At 40.0% G+C, this 19,550-nt stretch overlaps 1 protein-coding gene across 1 annotated transcript in view; it reads left to right on the top strand.

Annotated features, from left to right (window-relative positions):
- The window catches only part of dym (dymeclin), a 59,641-nt gene that overhangs the window by 3,776 nt on the left and 36,315 nt on the right, over positions 1–19,550 (top strand). Inside the window, exons 3-8 of the mRNA XM_085359847.1 lie at positions 2,130–2,182; positions 2,386–2,479; positions 4,083–4,219; positions 4,988–5,054; positions 8,075–8,200; positions 11,298–11,437. Of these exons, the coding sequence (XP_085215973.1) occupies positions 2,130–2,182; positions 2,386–2,479; positions 4,083–4,219; positions 4,988–5,054; positions 8,075–8,200; positions 11,298–11,437 (617 nt within the window). The remainder of the gene's footprint in view (positions 1–2,129; positions 2,183–2,385; positions 2,480–4,082; positions 4,220–4,987; positions 5,055–8,074; positions 8,201–11,297; positions 11,438–19,550) is intronic.

The following is a 19,550-nucleotide window of genomic DNA, read 5'->3' as shown; positions in this document are numbered from 1 at the left end:
TGTTTTAAACTTTGTTTTTCAAATTGTAAACAAATAAAGTTGTCAAATTAATCATCAACAGTCACTGTTTGCTGTGCAGCAGTGAAAATACAGACAACTGTCCCGGTAATGTTAAAGAAATATTTTAAACCAGAGAATTCTAAGGCAAGTTCTGAAGCCTCTGCACTGCTGTCCCATTAATCTGTTGTACAGTATTACATATCGTCTATGATTTAAAAAATTAAAAACAAAAATGTCATACAATGATCAGGAAAGGAATTTTGCATCAGAATCTGGCAATTGTAAGTTTGGCCAAAATACAAACATTTAAACCTGTCAACAAAAGGTTGTTCTGTCTGCAGCAAACAGGTGTAACTGCACATACGTGACTAGATGGGAGTGCTTCAAACATGGCCTGGAATTCTACAGTGTTTAAGTACAGAGGAGAAATGGCTCTTTAATATTGTTTTTGCTAGTCTCTTTATGAACTTTAGGATTTAAACAAACAAATATATAAACTTACCAAACAAAACTTAAAATGATTTCTAGAACATTGTGACAACAGAAAGCAGATGCTCAATCATCCAGGTAAGTAAATCCCAAAAAGTTGATTCTGTTCATCTGGACGTAGCGTTTTTAGTGGGAGAAACATTTGATCAGTGCTTTGATCAGTAGTTGTTGATCAATGGTCATGAGAATTTGCCTACTAATGATCAAGGAACTCACCTCCCAGCCCATTGTTCATTCATTGGTGCTGGTTTCAGGCATTATGCAAATGTACTGTTTATAAGATTGGGGAAACCTGCAGTCAGCTGAGACTGAAGAAGTCACTTGGATGAGTGACGGAACGTTTCTCCCACTGAAAACGCAACATCCAGATGAACAGAATCAACCTTTTGGGATACAACAGACATGACTAAAGTTAATCATGTGGTTAGCGGCACAGAGATAACCACAATGCATAAAAAAATTAGACACCTTGCACATAGCGGTTACAAGTATGCTGTGTAATATAGTTATAAGAGCCTTTAGATTTCCACAGCATCATAGCAACGACCTGAACTGTTTGTTAGACACTAGTTCAGACAAATGAGCTACCTACCAACAACAGCCTGTCACATCTTACTCTCCTATCCACCCCACAGACTGTCTGTTCAAAGAACCTGAAATATTATCTGGATGAACTATTACAGTGGAGCCCTGTAGCCAGATGTGTACAACTGGTAGCAACAATAAACTATTTTATATTTGTTCACATTTTATAAAACAATTTGATCTTCTTCTTAGAAATTATGTGTGCCTCTCGTTATGATGATTTTTTTTTTTTTTAAATGATAGAAGCTATGTAAGATCGGGAAAGCGTTCTTATTTTTCATATTGTAAACAAATACAGTGTTTCTTTCGGTTCTACATCGTAACTCAGTTTAACACAGTAACCTGAAGTGTCCATCAAAGTGACCAATCACATTAGAGCCCCGTTCTCTGTAGGTTCTGCCTCCAAACAGGTACGTTTATTCGCGCTAGGAGGATTTCTCTCCAAGCACCGAGCTACTGTGAGAATGTAAAGCTGTAGCAGTGCATGGAGGTTTTCATTGGTAGTGACCTGGATGGACAGGGTTGGAGATGAGTATAACAGAGGGACAGCGCAGGTTGAGCATTTTGTAAACAAAATCAGGGAGGGAAGTTAAGTTTTGTAGGTTTGGACATGTGCAGAGGACAGAGAGTGGACATCTTTGGCAAAGGATGCTGAATATAGAGCTGCCAGGCAGGAGGAAAAGAGGAAGATCACAGAGGAGGTTCATGGATGTGGAGAAGGACATGCAGAGGAGGGTGTTTGGTTTAGGTCAGATGGAAGCAGGATGATCCACTCTGGTGACCCCCAATGGGAGCATCCAAAAGAACAAGAAGATGAGCGACCAGTGCCTTTAACTAAACCATGATTTATAACTGAGTCATGCTCTGTATCTTTGCATGTTGTATGTATTATTCAGACATTTGTTTAACTTTGTTCTTTTTGTCCCTGTTGACTTGCATCTTATTGTTGTGTAGTACCTTGAGTTTCCAGCAGAGGGAAGGTTACTCAAGCAGTCAGCTCCTTCTGTCCATTTTAACCTGACTTGTTCTCTTCTGTTTTTTTTTTTGTTTCACAGTGGAGACTCTAAGTTACTGGAAGAAGCTGTCATACCCCTGGCCAAGATCCTCAGTATGTTAGCTACTGCATAAATAATTTCACATAATACGTGTTTATGGAAGAATATGTCTGAGTAGTCCCAAAGAAAACTGACTTCTCAAGAGTTTGAATTTTAATCATAACAGTTAAGTTACTGAATGCTAAATTATCATATTTTGAGGTTTCTGTAGTTTATGTAAAGCTTTTAATAATAAAGTTTTGTCCCCCCCCCCAAGTTGAAAACAATCCGAGAACGGGGAACTTTGGCGCTCTGGTGAGAATTTTCCTGGGAAGAACCAAAGAGCTGAAAATCTCTACAGAATGCCAAGAGTGAGTATGAGAACCTCAGAGGGGAAGTACTGACTGTCAGTGATGGATTCAGTGCAGGCCACTTATTGTTTGAGAGAGAGGAACGCTGAAGTAGTTGCACTTTCCCATGAGAAAAACTGCAGAGGTATAACTATCAACATACGTATGTGGCAATAATCAGCGCTCACAGCCAAAGCTCCATTTCCACAGAGACCGACTCTGCCCAAGTCACCAAATGTTTTGGGTGGGAACTCTTCCTTCTGTGCTGAGCAGCATTAGAAGTTGGAGTTATTGTTCCTCTTCTCTTTTTCTCACATTTCATAGCAGGTCTGTCCCACAAATCCACATTTTCTTGGTGTGACATAATTGGTGTGTGCAAATAGTTAATTGCAGAGACTGACATACACCTCAGTATTGGTCTTTAGTGGTTGTGAAACTTGGCTTGCAGTGGGTGGTTTCTTTCGTGTTTGTTTCTCAAACTTATGCAGTTTTGGGGAGTTACTAGGTACATGTAACGGAATAATTAAATGCAAAATATGTTTAGTTTATTCCTTTTAAAAAGGTTTTAAAAAGGGGATTAAGTATGTTGCTTCCTGTTAAGTTACACTTCTTTCTCAAAACCCAGAGCCTTAGGTTGGGCATAGAATCCCTCTTAAATGTGCCACATCACAGATGAAGGGAGACAAAGCAGCTAAAGTTCCTCTAGTTAATTTTCCTTTGTCAAAAAAGAGGTTTTCCCCTACTAGCAGAGCTTTCCAGATGTTGGGCAGACTGTTTTTTCCCCACTTAAGGATCTGCTCATGCTGTAAGGATTGCATTTACATATTTCTAGGGTTTGATAACAGTGTGATCTGGCTGCCTTCAGATGCCTTTGCACATTGTGTGTAGATAACTATCCAGGTAAACATGTCATTTTAATGTCAGCTGTAAATGGCATATCAGAGAAGTTATGGCCTAGTTTTGAGCATAATGCAAAAATTCTTCACCCCCAGCTTCTTTGTGGTCGTGTCACAGTGATAATACTTCAGTCAGAGCTACTTTGCATTTAAGTTTGGATACAATCAATGGATTTTTACCAGATGTTTCAGAATCAGCCCAGAAGTGTCACTGCGCTCCACAGATGTTAAAGTAGTGCCAGGTCTGTTCTTACAGAAGCCACTACAAGCTCTACAAGGCACCTGAGGAAAGCAGGAAGCGAAAGATTAGTTTTCAAAAATAAAAGCCCTCATACACATGAAACACTTTTAAAATGTTCAGTGTGTTTAAAGCTGTATAAAAGACAAAACTGTGTCAAAGACTGAGCTTCATCGACATTGCTGGAGTTAGAGTTAATCAAGAAACGCTTAGATTACGAGTTCGCAAAGTTTTTATGCCAATTTAGAGCTTATTTATCACTTTTACTAGTAGCAGATGAGCATAATATTCAGCCATACATACTTTTATTGTTACACCCATAGGCTGTGCAAAGACTTGCTATTGGCTCACTCTCAGTCATCTGAGAGCCCTGATTTTTAGCTGAAAAGCTGCCACTAGTAATTTTTTGTTAAATGAAATGCAAATCCATCTTTTAACCACCCAGAAGCATGCCCATGAGATGTCTTGGTTTTGTTTTTCTCTTCCACAGCCAGCTTTTTATCTGGCAGGCCCACAATGCACTGTTCATGATTCGCTGTCTGCTCAAGGTCTTCATCAGGGAGATGAGTGAAGCTGAGCTGCACCAGCAGTTCTCCTACCAGGAGAGGGCACCAGGATCCTGCGGAGGTGAGCTCCAGTATCTTTTTCACAGGCAGGGCCACAGACTACACAAAAGAGTCAGCTTGAAAAGATTTTGCTAAAAAAAAAAAAAAAGGTGCTCTCTTAGAATCAGTAGCAATGTTGAAAATTTCTTGAGTTTTTTGCACTTGAGTGCACCTTACGCAAAACGTCACATTATCTGTTAGGAAATCTTCAGCATTCTTTACGTTTTTGGTTTCCAAGTGAGTTCTTGGAAGTGAGTAACAGAGGTTATGGCCTAGTTTTAGATGTCTCATATAATAACTGTCAAATGTACGAGACTTCCTTTCATACTTAAGCCAATTCTGAATGTCTCTTAAATTGAATGAAGTTGAATTAATTGGTCTTTGCAAAATGGTTTATCCTTCCATCAGTTTCTTGCTGCTTATGTGAGTTCAGGACACACTAATATAATTAATTATGTCATTAGGAATTATCGTGCTAAACTGCTGGAAAATATGATTTAACATTAAACAGTTTTAGACTTTGTTGTTCTACCGGTTTGTCATCATTTGTTCATCTTTTGCAATTATAATCATGACGAAAGTATGAAATGGATTCTGTGTGATATCCTTATTAAATAGTACTGTGTTATTTCCTCTGTTTAATGGACATGAAAACACAGAGCGACCTGTGGGAACTAAGGATTGGATTAGTGGCAGATTAGTCGAGCAAAGTTGCGACAACTAACCTGATACTGTCTTATATTCAGTGTTTTTCATATATTTACTTTATCAATCCCTTGTGGAGAAACAGGAAGTGAAGACCTTCTTGAGGAGCTGCTGTCCAACCTTGTTCACCTGATCGTTGAAGTGCCGCTGCTGTAAGTCTCTCCCGTCTTTTGCGTGAGGAAAAAGGTGAATTAAACACTCTAAAAAGGTCGGGCATGTCAGAGCTATTCTGAAACGGTGAGAAAGATGCTTACAGCCTAAATGTTTGAAAACATTGCCTGAGTGATTGGACTTGTAATAGTCCGTGATCACTTGTTTCCCCCTGTTAATATGAGTAGCATGTTAGTGACTTAGGAGCTAATGAAAAGCAGTTTGTATGTGTTGTTCTGTTTGCGTGCTGCGCTTGCTTATTCTTGTCTTGAGTCACTAACCAAGAGAAGATGAAATCCATTAAGGAACACGGCATACTGACATGCTGGAACTCTGATGTTGGCAACACGGCGATCCGAAAGAGCGAAAGTGTTGGTTGTTTGGGGGAAGAGAAAAAGCTTGGAATGAAAGTTTAGGAGCATTTCCAGGGAGTGGGAGTGGAGGGAACATAATGTTTGAAAAATTGTATCAGGCTTTAGTCCCGCTGGGCGGTGTGAACACAAACATCCTCTGTGTTTACTTATCAATAAGTGAATGATTTTTTAAAAAGTACACGCAATATGTTTAGAAAAGCAATCTCCTCGAGCTTTTCAAAATAAATTTGTCGAATCATGATTGACGTCTTCTTGTCACAGCATCTTCCACTTGTTCTGTGCGTCGTTCCGGATACCTTCTCTCACCGTCTGCCTCTATTTTCTCTGCACCTCTTCACCTTTCGCTCTCCTTTTCTTCTCTTGTCTCCAAACATCAAACTGTGGCTCCTGTGTAAATGCATTCAACATTCCAACATTATTCATTGTTCCAAGCTTAAAATCGCTCTCTGTTTTTCTTCCCTTCACCACTTTGTGGCTGTTAGCCCATTTCCCCTCTACGTGCTCCTGGCTTGGATGGGAAACCCACCATTCTTTTAGTTAGCTTCCCCCAAGTCCCAAGCAGACTCCTGTGCCTTTTTTGTGGCTTTGTCTCACGAGTACGAGAGTGGTTATTTTTCCATTCACAGGTATCCAACTAAAACAGTAGCTGATTGGTGACAAAGTACTTTGCAAAGCTAAAAAACAGCACGCAGTAATGGAATTAATTTCAAAACAGAAATTTAAGTAGCCCATAAAACTGGCTTAAAGAGTGCAGTGTGCATGTGCAGACTTCACACAGAGCTTCTAAGTATGTACTGGATTCAAAAGACAATGTTTTGACATGACTGGGCCTTTATCATGCACAATGCACTGTTTCTATGCAAACTGTGAGAGCTGATCTGTCCGGGTGACATAGGCTCCAGCTCCCCTCAGCCCTGAATTGGATATTAGTAGTATGACAAATGTTTACTTAAATTAATTACAGAAATATTATGTAAGAGTAGGTCACGGATTGTAGGTTCTGATTTTTAAATGGCTGAACAGGAACAACCTGAGCTTCTTGTATAATATTACACTACAGTATATACACTGTAGTATACAGGGTGGGCCATTTATATGGATACACCATAATAACATGGGAGTGGTTGGTGATATTAAAGTCCTGTTTGTGGTAGTATATGTGAGGGGGCAAACTCCTCAAGATGGGTGGTGACCATGGTGGCCATTTAGAAGTCGGCCATCTTGGATACAACTTTTGTTTTTTCAATAGGAAGAGGGCCATGTGACGTGCGTTCACCAGATATCAACACGATTTCGATCCGCTCCTCACGTGTTTACCTCTTCGACATGTCAATGGCTGTGAACAAAGAGAAACTTGTAAATAACTCATGAAAGAATAAAGTTACGCTGAAACCAAGCACACCATTGTTTTTCTTGTGACATTACCAATAAGTTCGATGTGTCACATGGCCCTCTTCCTATTGAAAAAACAAAAGTTGTATCCAAGATGGCCGACTTCTAAATGGCCACCATGGTCACCACCCATCTTGAGGAGTTTGCCCCCTCACATATACTAATGCGCCACAAACAGGACTTTAATATCACCAACCATTCACATGTTATTACGATGTATCCATATAAATGGCCCACCCTGTGTTTCTAACTAACTAAGCAGCTCATTTTCTTTCTTTTGCCAATACTTTCTTTAAAGATACAGCAAATCTTGGGGTCAACGTAAAATAAAGGCAGATGTGAAATGTAAACGTTTGATCAGAGGTCAAATGTGACGTGATATTTGGATGCAAACTGTAATGTGATATTTACAATCCCCATATACCAGTATCATTTCCCAAATGTTGCCAATACAAACAGACAATTTTAAAGATAAAGCTTCAAATGAAAAGTTGACCTTATTCGACCCTGATGAAAAGGTCAGAGGTACAATGTAATGTGATAGTTATAGGTTATCGATACAAACAATGGCAATAAGAAACATAGTTTTAGATGGCTCTATGTAGCATTATTATCACCTTCAGATCAATCTATTGATAGTGAAGGAGAGATCAGAGGTCAAATGTGACATGATAATCTTGATACAGCTATTTCTATATGTTGACAATATATGCCACACTAGTAAAATCATAGTTTCCAAGTTAAAAGTTTTGTCCGTTTTCAGCCAATAAACAATGGAGTTTATTGGCAGAAATCTAACAGACAAACTAAAAAAATCATTTTTCGTCACTGATTAATAGGAAGAAGGCTGAAAACTGAACTAAGGGCGCGTACATATGAGCATCATTTTATAACTCCGTGACCTGTAGTGTGCTAAGAATTGGCATTTTAGCAAGGTAGGAAATGTACTGTAGAGTCTGGATTTTTTGATATAAATGGATAAACTGTTTACAAAAAAGATGTTTTTAGTCATAAAACGGGTCTGAAAAGAACCATCAAGGCATGATATGTAGTGCTGCCACCTTCAGCTAACTGCAGTGCTCTGTCATCCTTTTATGAAGAGATGTTGACATCAATGCAGCCAAGAGAGCATATCAATCTATTCTGTTTGAAAGCATGCATGAAATGCTTATAGATATTATTTTATGCAGATGTTTAGCTATAAAATTGAGTTTGTTTATTTACATGAACTCTTTGTGTTACATTGTTTTCTTTAGTGACATCACCTATAGCATCCTGTTTGAGGCAGTGACCGTGCTGCTGGTATTCTTCTCCTATCAGCTCTTCTACAAAGACATCCTCAGAGATGGAATTATATACCAGCACATCATGAAGGGACGATGGTGAGGAAACACACTCGCTCACACTCCACTGAAGACTACACTTAACTTGAAGTGCCCATATTAACAGAAAAGGTAGAAATGGAAGTGTTTTGTATGTGATTATGTGCTCACAAGCCACTTTATTAGTTATATCAAACTGGTCCCCCTTTTGGCTTGCTTGACCTGCTTGAATTCTTAGTGGCACAAATTAAATCTGGGTACCCTGTGGTCATAAAAGGATGGACATGGTCAGCAACAATCCTCAGGTAGTCGCAGTGTCTCTAGAAAATCTCCCCAACAGCATTGCACCATCAGTACCTTGAACTGATGATGCAAGGCAGGATGGATCCATCCTTTCATGGTGTTTATACCAAATTCTGACCCTACCATCTGAATGCTGCAAAGTTTTTCTTCTGTTATCCAACAATTTTGCGAAGTCCATGCAACATAACCTGACAGGAGTGACCCCCGGTGTGCTCTTCTGCTGCCCCACCTGCTTCAAGGTTCAGCAGGTTGCATGTTCAGAGATGCTCTTCCACAAAATGTTGCAATTTGAGTTACTGTTGCCTTCTTAAAGCAATTTGACCATTCCCCTTAAGGTAGGGGTGTCCAACTCCAAGCCCCAAGGGCCGGTTACCTGCAGGTTTGAGACAGCTGATTTAAAAGGCTAAATGACCTCCTCAACATGTCTTGAAGTTCTCCAGAGGCTGGTAATGAACTCATTATTTGATTCAGGTGTGTTGTTCCAGTGTGATAAAACCTGCAGGCACCGGCCCTTGAGGCCTGGAGTTGGACACCCTGCCTTAAGGCCTTTTGACCCTGTGAACTGCTGCCAACTGCATATTTGCTCTCTTTTTATACCATCTTCTGTAAACCCTTGAGATAGCAGGTTGATTTAAACATGCCTAAATGAGTTACTGTCACATCATTGGCTGGTTTCAGGACATAGTATATATGTCTGTCTTCCTCCCTTCACCTCCAGCCAGTGGCAGCAGATGACTGCCCCTCCCTGAGCTTGGTTCTGCCAGGGGTTTCTTCCTGTGAAAAGAGAGTTTTTCCTTCCCACTGTCACCTAGTGCTTGCATCTGTTTTTTGTTTGTTTTTTTCTCTCTAATATTGTAGAGTCGTTACCTCATTATAAAACATCCCTTGCGGTGACTGTGATTTGTGGCTATATGCAAATTAAATTGAATATTTTTAATTAATAAGCAGCTGAATAGGTATATCTATTAAAATAGTCACTGAGTGTATCTACATGACTGCGCAGTGCATGTGCAGAACGCCTACAAAGCAGCCAGTTTGGCAAACCTTAAAATAAACAATGAGCTGCTGCTTCACAGTCTGCCATTTTTGTTCACTTGCTAGAGTGGCTTGTCTGACTCTAAAACGTCTAAGCAATGAGCAAAAACACCAAATGTTCTGTTGTTGGCTGCAGACCTGCACAAGTCTTCAGGCACATCTGAGAAAACGAGACTCAGTGATTTATTTTTGTTTTTGATGATAATTCCACAGAACAACAGGGTGTTTGCATGCAGCATGGCTAATATCGTTCCACTAGCATTGATGCTTGTCACTGTCCAGAGCTATGGGGAACTTATTGTATTGTATCATTGAAGCTTGAAGATCCTGTTTGGGCAGAGGAATAAATGGTTATAATACATGTAATTGTGACAGGGGAAAAATAGTTGCATTGAAATATTTATGCGGTGGTTAACGGCTTGACTTCTGCAGGATTCACAAGGTGTTAGCCAAGAGCCCTCAGGCTGCTGTGCCATACTATAAGTTGCAGTCCATAACTAATGTTTATGCCAAATCAGCTGATCAATAGATTGCATTTTTTGGGAGGGGAGCTAAAATGTCTGAACCTGTAAATAAATATAATAGGGTTTTTTGTATTTTTTATTAATACAGCCCCATAATATTTTTGTTTTTCAGTCAAATAATCTACTCACATAAAATTAACCTGTTGGTTGTCCTTGTCCCATTTAACTGATACCAAAAGAAGAAAACAAAACTAATTTAGCCAATCACAGCCACAGCAGTGTGAGAGCGAAACATTAGCCTGTTTATTATAATAAATGTTAATGCAAGCCTGTACATGGAAATGGTTTTCTTGAATGTTATTAAATTTAGATAACTGCTGTATTTTGATGCATTTTGTTTGAGTCCAATAGTTGCAGTTTAGACTAACACAACCAAAGCGAGCACTTTGGCTCAGTGGATTGAAGTGATGAAAGGTTTTCAAGTGACAAAACAGCTTTGAAGGCCATCTAATAAGATTTAGTGTTTCCAGAAAGTAAAGCACAAACAGTGATATTAGATCCACAAGAAATTACAGCTTACGTGTAAAGAAGGGAAAACTGACTAAGATTGATGCCCAACATAGACACGTGTAAATGGAGAGCGGGTTGTTAGACGTGGCTGTAGACACGCACCTGCATGCACATATGTGCGTTTTGCTTTCTGCTGCACTGTGAAGAATATGGCGTGATCAGCGACTAGGAAGGTGCTAAGGCTGACTTTGCAAAAGAGCTGATTTTTTTTCCTCTCTCTCTGGAGAAAATCCTCACAATCTGTTCCTATTCTGTTTCTAAAATTAGCATTTCTTGTCTTTAGCAGGTAAGGAACACTTTTAAACATGACCAAATAACCCCAGTGCTTTTATTCTCAGAACTTTTGCGGAAGGCTTCACTTATTATATATCTAATAAAGAAAACTAAAGTGCTAAAGATGAGAGTGATTGTCTCCGTGCCTCCTTATATTATTCAAAACCTTTATTGTTCAGCCCTTCAATTATTCACACATGATCTAATTTTAAAGAATTGAAATAAAGCTAAGACCACAACTGTAGGGCTTTATTCTTTATGTGTGCTTTACTTTTAAGGCCTAATCTAAGCAGTGAATATAGAGACAAATGATGAACCCAGTACGAATGCAGCTACTACTCCATACTCTTTGTGATGCAAGAAAAAAGGGAGGATAAAGTCAAATAAAATAACAAGCCCAATTTCCTTTGACTTTTCATATGCGCTGAGGTATAAATGTGCATTTATGTCTCACATTGAGTCCGAATGTCCAGTTTTGTCTTTTTAAAACCGTTATCATCCCTTTTCCACAGCATGTGTTTAACCAGTCGACTGGTGAAGACCCTGCTCTACAACTTCATAAGGCAAGAGAAGTGTCCTCCTCCTTCAACCCACATTTTCGAACCAAAAGCTGAGGGCGGCTTGCTTTATGGTCTGGCGTCAGGGGTGGCAAGTACGAGCACACTCATCAACACACGATAAAAAAAGGGAAAGCTTAATTATTATTGTATTTACTAATCAGATTGCTACCCAGATAAGAAGGCAGATCCCACTTTTTGTGTGTTTATGTTTTTATTGAAATATCTTTATTTTTAATTCGTAGTCAAAGTGTGAATATTTAAACAGTTTACTTTGTACATTTCTGTAAAACTTTGGAACTTTGGTCATTTTCACAGCTTTAGTTTGTTTACTTGTAGCTTTTCCCCGTGGTCTGATTTGTTTTCAGATGAATCAAAATGTGTCACTGAAAACTACGTGACAATGTTCAGTCTGCTCACTGGCCGCATGTATCTGTGGTGGGGTGCTGTGTTCTGGACTATTGGAGAACTCAGAGAATTTATGTTCAGTTCACGGCTAGTTGCTAGCCTGCACAGACCTTTGCACATCTATGGTACCTTCCCACACTGAGAATACAAAGGATACGAGGCTATGAGAGGTTTTTTAGCTCTACTGTGTTCACACCTACACAAATGAACCCCACCAAGAGGGGAAAACTAATTACTTTGATTTAAACGGACACACTGCAGGTGTGAAAACGCCCTTAGATTACTGTATTATTGCATTAGGGGACTGTGGTGAGCTTTTCAGATGCAGTCACCTGTTTTTTCCTTCCAAATTGTTGCCTAAAATGAAGCAGCGATGTGTCTAGTCACATCCAAAGACTCATATTTTTCCCCGTCTCATATTGTTTCTCACACATACACACACTGCAAAAAAATTCAAATATAATAATTTCTCAATAACATGCCAAATTGAATTCACTGGCTGGTTGGGGTTTTCCTGTGTGAATTTAACTGGGTGCCTACTTTTCTGTCTCCATAACGACTCCTTGTGTTCCTCACCCATTTTTGTCTTTTGTTCTAGTGATGTTGCCACTAGCAACACATCAAAATCAAACTGTTGGATTAACACATCCACACGCCGTAAGATTTATACATTACAGTTATGTTGGGGTGTGGGGGATTTTATAAAATATAAACTGACCCGACGCATCTGAGAAATAAAAGTGAGAGCAACGCTGCTGAAATGAATGACAAAAAATGAGCGGATTTTTGTTGTGTGCATTTTTAGCTGGTAATGTGCACTGTGTGTGCCTGTTTCAGTGTGAGAACAGGGCCGGGTTTCCCCCACGGATAAACGGTCTTTGTCGGTTGTTGGTGGCAGATTCCTATCAGTGAGCCATCACCATTCAAGCCAGCCTGTCTGTCTGTGGCCAGTGATCAGCTCGATGAGTTATGGTGCCCTGTCCTGTTCTGTAATCCTCTAGAGCCTGTCTGTCTGCAGCCGCCTCCCTTATACACACACACGCAGACCAACAAAGACACAAGCCCTCTTATGCTCAGAGCTCAGAAACAACACTTGTTTTCTTTCTCTGTCTCTGTGTCTCGTATGCATGGAGGCATTTGGCACTGACAGAATATACAAGTGGGTGTTATTCTGAAAACAGTAACTATCAGATGACTTTCTTGAACTTCGTTATACTAGCAAACGTTTGGCTAGTTAGGAGAATTAGACCAGTTTCACAACTGAAGGGCAGTTTGCCCCTCGTGGTTGGGATTGCTCAGCTTGCGAAAACGATTATATAAAGTCATCAGTCGAAAATAACTGATGATATTAAACTAGACTACAACTGTTGAGCCATGCAAAGCTATATTTATGCAAAATAGTGCTCTGAGTTGAATGATGGCATTTATGTTGAGCCGATTTCATTTTATCATCTCAGTCTACTGAACTAAGTAGCACAGAGGACAAAATACAGCTGAGGCAAAGAGCAGTATTATTCATCTGTATTAATGTGGCCGTGTACTAAAGGATGTCACAGAAAGATTTCATGGGTGAGAAGGATACACATGCTTTGTTCCTGTACTTGAGTAGAATCTTCGTCTATCTGCGCTTTACTGGAGCGTTTAGCTTTCTGACCACATTTTACTTTTATTTGTTACATCTGTACTTTCTACTCCTTGCATTTTTGAAACGTGCTCATTACTTTAGGTTTAAGACATTTGAGGAGAGTTATTGTTTCCTGTGAATGAGTGCGTTTCCAACAATAAACCAGTTGGAACCTAATAAAGGAAACAATAACACAATCTTATTGATGTATCCATCACTGAGGGTTATTGTAAAGGAAGAGATCACTCAGGGGGTTAAAGTGACTGCGAACGATCCAAAATGGCGTTTTTGGCGCAGATGTGTGTAAATTGTGGTAATGGTATTTCAGCAAATAGCTAGCACTACAAATGTGGAGAAACATTTTTGAAGTGGAAGGCAATATTTCTAATAGCTCAACAAATATCAGCAAACGCACAAACTGTTTCTGTGCAGTTTTTCCACACAGTGGGTATGCTATTCACAGTTGTTTTATTTCTTAAAGAAAGGAAAGAATGTGTGAGGAGTTCATTTAGAGATGTAACCCCTAAACACACACACAGTTTGGTCTGGACTAGTTATGACCAGTGTTGGTCAAGTTACTTGAAAAAAGTAATCAGTAACTAATTACTGATTACTTCCCCAAAAAAGTAATCCGTTACTTTACTGATTACTTATTTTCAAAAGTAATTAATTACTTAGTTAGTTAGTTACTTTTTAAAAACACGATTTACAACCTGAAGAGGTGATAAAGCGATAGATCTTTCAGCCCAATTCTACTTTTTTTGCATAATCCATCATACAAAATGTAATCAAATGGAAAAGTCTCTTTTTTTTTTAACTTGTTTTATCAGTTTTAATCTTTTAACTTTATGCATCAAGCAAAAATTTAATTATATGCAACATTCTCTGACTTGAATAAATTAGTTTAAGATTTAAACCTATTTTCTGCACATTCCAGCACATAAAATAAAATATTTTTTGTGTTTACACTCACTCTTTCAAATAGATGCAAGTAAAACACAGCAGAAAATAAATAAAGTCAAAGACTCAGCTGTCCTGTTGCTCTATTTTCACCTGTAAAGCAGGACTGCGGTAGGCGGAGGTTTACCCTGGTGCAGGTGTGCCGCGGTCAGTGGAAGAATCCGCGAGTTTCTCTGTGAATTTCCCATTACCTCATTTTGCACTCCGTGCTTGCTTGGAAGTTTAGGGGTTTTTTCCGCTGTAAAAATAAGTTTTCTTCCCACCACGATGGACGCTAATGTTTTTGTCACATTTTATGGAATCAAACTCAAAGTAAGGTCAGTACTTCCACGCTTTAAACGCTGCACACTCATACTCTCTCCCACAATCGATATGTGATCCATTGTTGATCTGCACACAGCTGTTGTCACTAACTTATGTCACTGTCACTGTCATGAGACATTCTCGCAAAAAATCACGGTTTTAGTAACGCAGTAACGCAGCGTTCCTACGGGAAAGTAACGGTAATCTAATTACCGTTTTTGCAATAGTAATCCCTTACTTTACTCGTTACTTGAAAAAAGTAATCAGATTACAGTAACGCGTTATGACACTACCTGTTTTGTTTTTTTTATACTTGCCATGCCTAAACACTTGAATCGTGGACAGATTTTTTCCAAGAACCAGATACTGACCTTGGCAAAGCAAAGCAGTTCTTGAGTTTCTTTGGCATTTTAATGTCTAAGGGGTAGGATGTCTGTCACACACTCTGCTGTCTCAGTCTGAGCAAGCGTCTGCAGGGGGGATTATCACCCAGACTGGCAACTCAGGAGCTTTTCCTCCCCTCCTCTTCACTCCCCTCCCTCTGCTTCCATAGGAATTCAATTGGTAATTAGCCTCCAGGTGCTGATAATCAAAGGCACTTGTTTAACTGATCAGCTGCAAGTGTGACCACCTCTATAAAAGGAAGAGATCTATCCGCTTGCTCATCTGGACCAAGGAGGAATGAATTCAGCAATGATCTAAGAGAAGCAATTGTCTTTGCCCTTCAATCAGGGAAGGGTTATAAAACTATTTCAGAATAACTGGATTTTTCACAAGTGGAAAACTGTTAAGACAGTTGCCAAACTTCCTAAGAGTGGATGTCCCAGCAAATGTACCCTGAGGTCAGACTGTGCAAGGGCAGAGAAATATTAAAAAAAACAAAAAAAACAACAACTACATCTCAGACTCTTCAGGACTTAGCAAGTTCATAACAGTCCAACTAGAAGAAGACTTCAGGACTGTCATAAGAACAGTCATATCAGCAGAGCTTAGGTTTGCAAAGTTGCATCTGAACAAACCACAAGACTTCTGTAACAAATTCCCCTGGACAGACAAATCAAAATGGAAATGTTTGGCTATAATGCACAGCACCATGTTTGGTCAAACATCCAGCATATCAACACAAACACCTCACACCAACTGTAAGGCACGGTGGTGGGGGCGTGATGATTTGGGCTTGTTTTGTACCTTGCAGGCATTGAGTCAACCATAAACTCCTCTGCGTACCAAACTATTCTAGATTCAAATGTGAAGCTATCTTTGAAGCTTGGCCCAAATTGGGTCATGCAACAATATAGCACAGCAGCAAAGCTACAGCAGAATGGCTGAAAAAGAAGACAGTAAACATGTTTCAGTGGCCCAGTCAAAGTCCAGACTTCAACCTGATTGAAGTGCTGTGGTGAGACCTTAAGATAGCTGTGCAAAAATGAATGCCCGCAGACCTCAACTGAACTGAAGTAGCACTGTAAAGAAGAGTGTCTCGAAACCCCCCACATTCATGTACGAGACTGATAAAGTCATACACTTTATCATACAAGTTATTGTTGCTAAAGGTGCCTCTACAAGCTACTGAATCATGGAGTGTACTTCTACTTCCACATTCCGTCTTCTGCATTTTTGGCTTTGTTTTTGTTAAATATGTAATGACACAAACAGCTTTCTGATTCTGCAGTTTGTTATCTGCAGTCTACATGATTAATATTGAGTTAGCAGCAGCCACACAGACACGCTATGTGTACGTGTATGTGACATTATTGGCATAGCGCACTTAACAGAAAATGATACATTTCTAGCTTGGACTGGAGACTGCTCTCATTTTGCTATTAGGAGTGGAGGATTTGTTGTGGCAGAACTTTGTATTATCATTATGACGGTTACAAAATCTGTGGAATGTTCTCATATGTCGGATATGTTTATGTTACCATGGTTTTGGATTGCATTTGGATAAATGCGCTTTGAGCATATTTTTTGTGAAGAAGTGTGTTTATTTATCGTCTGCACAACATGTTTCCCCACATGCATTTTTTTAAGATAATCATCAGAGGTTTGACATATCCACATGCGCGCATGTGTGTGTGCGTGCATGTGTTTGTATCAGTGTATCTGCGTGCTTGGCCCTGAAGTCATATTTCATTCACTGTTATGCAAGTAAATAAGTAAGTAGCACACTGTGTCTGTCTCTGTTGACCAGTGTCTGTCTGCGCTGTGTTTTTAGCCGTAACTATGTGGAATCCTTTCCAACTCCAGCTCCCTTCTCTAGTGTCTCCACTGAGGTGTTTACATGTTCACGTTGCTCCTGAATTAGAAAAGCAAAAATTTCACTCGTTTCATAGAGATTTGAACTCTTGTATGTTTTTTTGTTTTTTTTAATAAGCCTGCTTCTATTGCTGGAATTACTGCAGCTGAAAAATGACAGTCGTCAGATGTTAAGGAGTACAAGCCAGCTTAATTAGGACTGAAATTTTTAAATATAACTATGTTCACTCCATTACTACAACCTGCATTATGAACTGCATCAGAAGAAATAAAGTGAGAGTCGAGGTCAATATCAATTCATCTAGGTGATCTGGACTTAGAGGGTTTTCAGCCCACCTAATGTTTTGATTTAAATACTCTGTGCGCCAGTATTCGCGTGTCTGATGGCAGTAGTCATTATGCAAGACTAAGGCCAAGTAAAGCAACAGCACCGCATGTTCTGTTGCAGAAACTTGCAGTGTGGTCTGGCTTTGAGTTTCTATAGACTGTGGGTGCACATTGTGAGGAGAAGTGCAGATAATGAAGAGGTTGTTTTGGTAACATGCTCATCCTGCAAGTAAAATAAGGTTTTCTGGGGGCATGGTTTGCATGTAGCACCTTTCAGCACCCCCCAAGTCCTAAAGCCCAGATTCTCATTTCAGCGTAGTAGCCTCTGTGAGAGAGTGTGTGACCTTCTCTTTTCCTCACTTTCCCCTTCCTCCTCCTGGTGTCCTCCTCCTCCTCCTCTTTTTCCACTGGGCAGCTGGCCAGGTCCTGAGCAGCCTAAGCAGGGTAGCATTATTGGGTTTATGTGGTGGGCAGGCAGACAGGCAGAGGGAACCAGGCCAGATGGCTAACAAACAGCACCCACTAAGGTAAAATAGAGCTGTGTGTGTGTGTGTGTGTGTGTGTGCGTGCGTCAGATATAGTGCAGGAAATGTGGCTGCCAGACCGGTCTCTCTGAAACTGCTGGGCTAGTCACTGTGGTGCCAGTGAAGAGATGTACGGGGCTCCGTCACAGCTTGGCCTTCTCTCGCTTGATCTTGTTTTCTCTCACACTCGCGTCTCTTTCTGGCCAGCAGAAATGAAAGCTTATCATGTGCGTGTGTGTGCGTGTTTGTGTGTAAGGGAGAGACAGAGTGACCAGTGCAAATTATGTAATTCATCTCTCGGGGTTATTTTTTTTTCTTGTTGTTGTCAAAGCACTTTGCTGATGTTCTTTCACCCACATATAAACAAGCTTCGTCCCCTCCTCTATGGAATTGGGTTCACATTCCTAAACACAAACGTTGGAGTAGCTCTTGGCTAGTCATTAGTGAACCAACATGTAAACATAAGGAGAAAAATAAGGGGGGGAAACGTGTTTGAAAAGCTCCTTTTTCAGAATGCAAAGTCATTTAAGACAAATTAGTTTCAGGCTTCTTCAGTCAGAAACGTTCTTTTTGTCTTGGACGCTTTTGTTTCCCATCAGTCCAAACAGGATACATGAGAATGCCTCTTTAATTTTCTTCAGTTATTTTTTTTATAATATGATGGGATGCCGGCTTAAACAGGCGTCATATCAGGGCTCAGGGCAGCTAATTAACATGGCTCCATGTGTAACTTCAGCCAGACGTTTGTTACGCTCTTCCAGCCTTCGGCTCTAGATGGCAACAGATCTGCTTGGCTTGTTCTTGAGCTCACTAGTTGGATCATTGTGGGCTCACAACTGCACTCTAACACTTGGTTCACGCATTCTGTTTGGCTAGACGTGGAGGAGCCAGAGACTGTCATCTGTGTACCTTGCTGTTCATGTTTCTTGAGCTTTCTCTTGATGCTTGAAAACACCAGCACTTCGCTTGCTCTACAAGAAATTCTCTCATCTCTCTCTCATCACCCAACAAGAAAGAGGGGGGGGACAAAAAAAACCCTAACCCAGTAGTTCCACTTTCCGTTTGTGCTGTGGCGCCGTCTGTGTTGTTTCAAATTTCAGGTGCTGCAAACCATTGTGCGTGACTCCATTGTGCCTATTTGGCCTTGATTACATCAGTCTGGCTGTGAATACTTTTCTTTTTTCCCCACTGAAGTGTAAATCTGTTTTTAAGGCTGAAAAGGACTCAATTGTCAAATGATTTCTTTGATAAGATTTCCATGTACAAGCTAACTGCTCTTCCAACTGAATCTTACTTCAATTTTCTGTAGAAACAGAGGACTAAAGTTTTCAGTCCAGTCGATCCTCAAATATGATTCATATTCTTACAATGAATGTAGTTGCTTTTAATTTTTCATGTTTACGTAGTTTCACAGTGACTTTCATTTCAAATACAAGTCGTGGTACACACACGTTTTCTTTTAGACTCCACAGGAAGCTGTAGGAACCCGCTGTACTCTAATCTGATCATCACTGAACAGCAGACACATACTGAATGGCAATATAGTATGCAAAGCAGCTCAATGTTCAGGTGACAGACACCAAAAGCAGATAATCTTACCAAAACACCAGTAATGTTTGCCAATAAACTTCCACATCAACTTAAAAAGATAACGAAGCATCTGGGGTTTGGATTGACTAGTTTCTGTCATTCAGCAAAGCGTTTGTTCATCTATACAAAGCGTCGACCAGCTAATGTCTCTTTTTTCGGGGCTAATCGAGGGCGCTCTGTGGGATTTGGTTCAGTGCTCTTGGAGGGCCGTTTAAA

The sequence above is a fragment of the Diplotaxodon limnothrissa genome, linkage group LG7 (assembly GCF_057381915.1).
Source record: "Diplotaxodon limnothrissa isolate DT_005_m linkage group LG7, D_limnothrissa_male_GT1.1, whole genome shotgun sequence".
Lineage (NCBI taxonomy): Eukaryota > Metazoa > Chordata > Actinopteri > Cichliformes > Cichlidae > Diplotaxodon > Diplotaxodon limnothrissa.
Note: the sequence above shows the minus strand (reverse complement) of the source record. Positions and strands in the feature narration are given on the sequence as shown.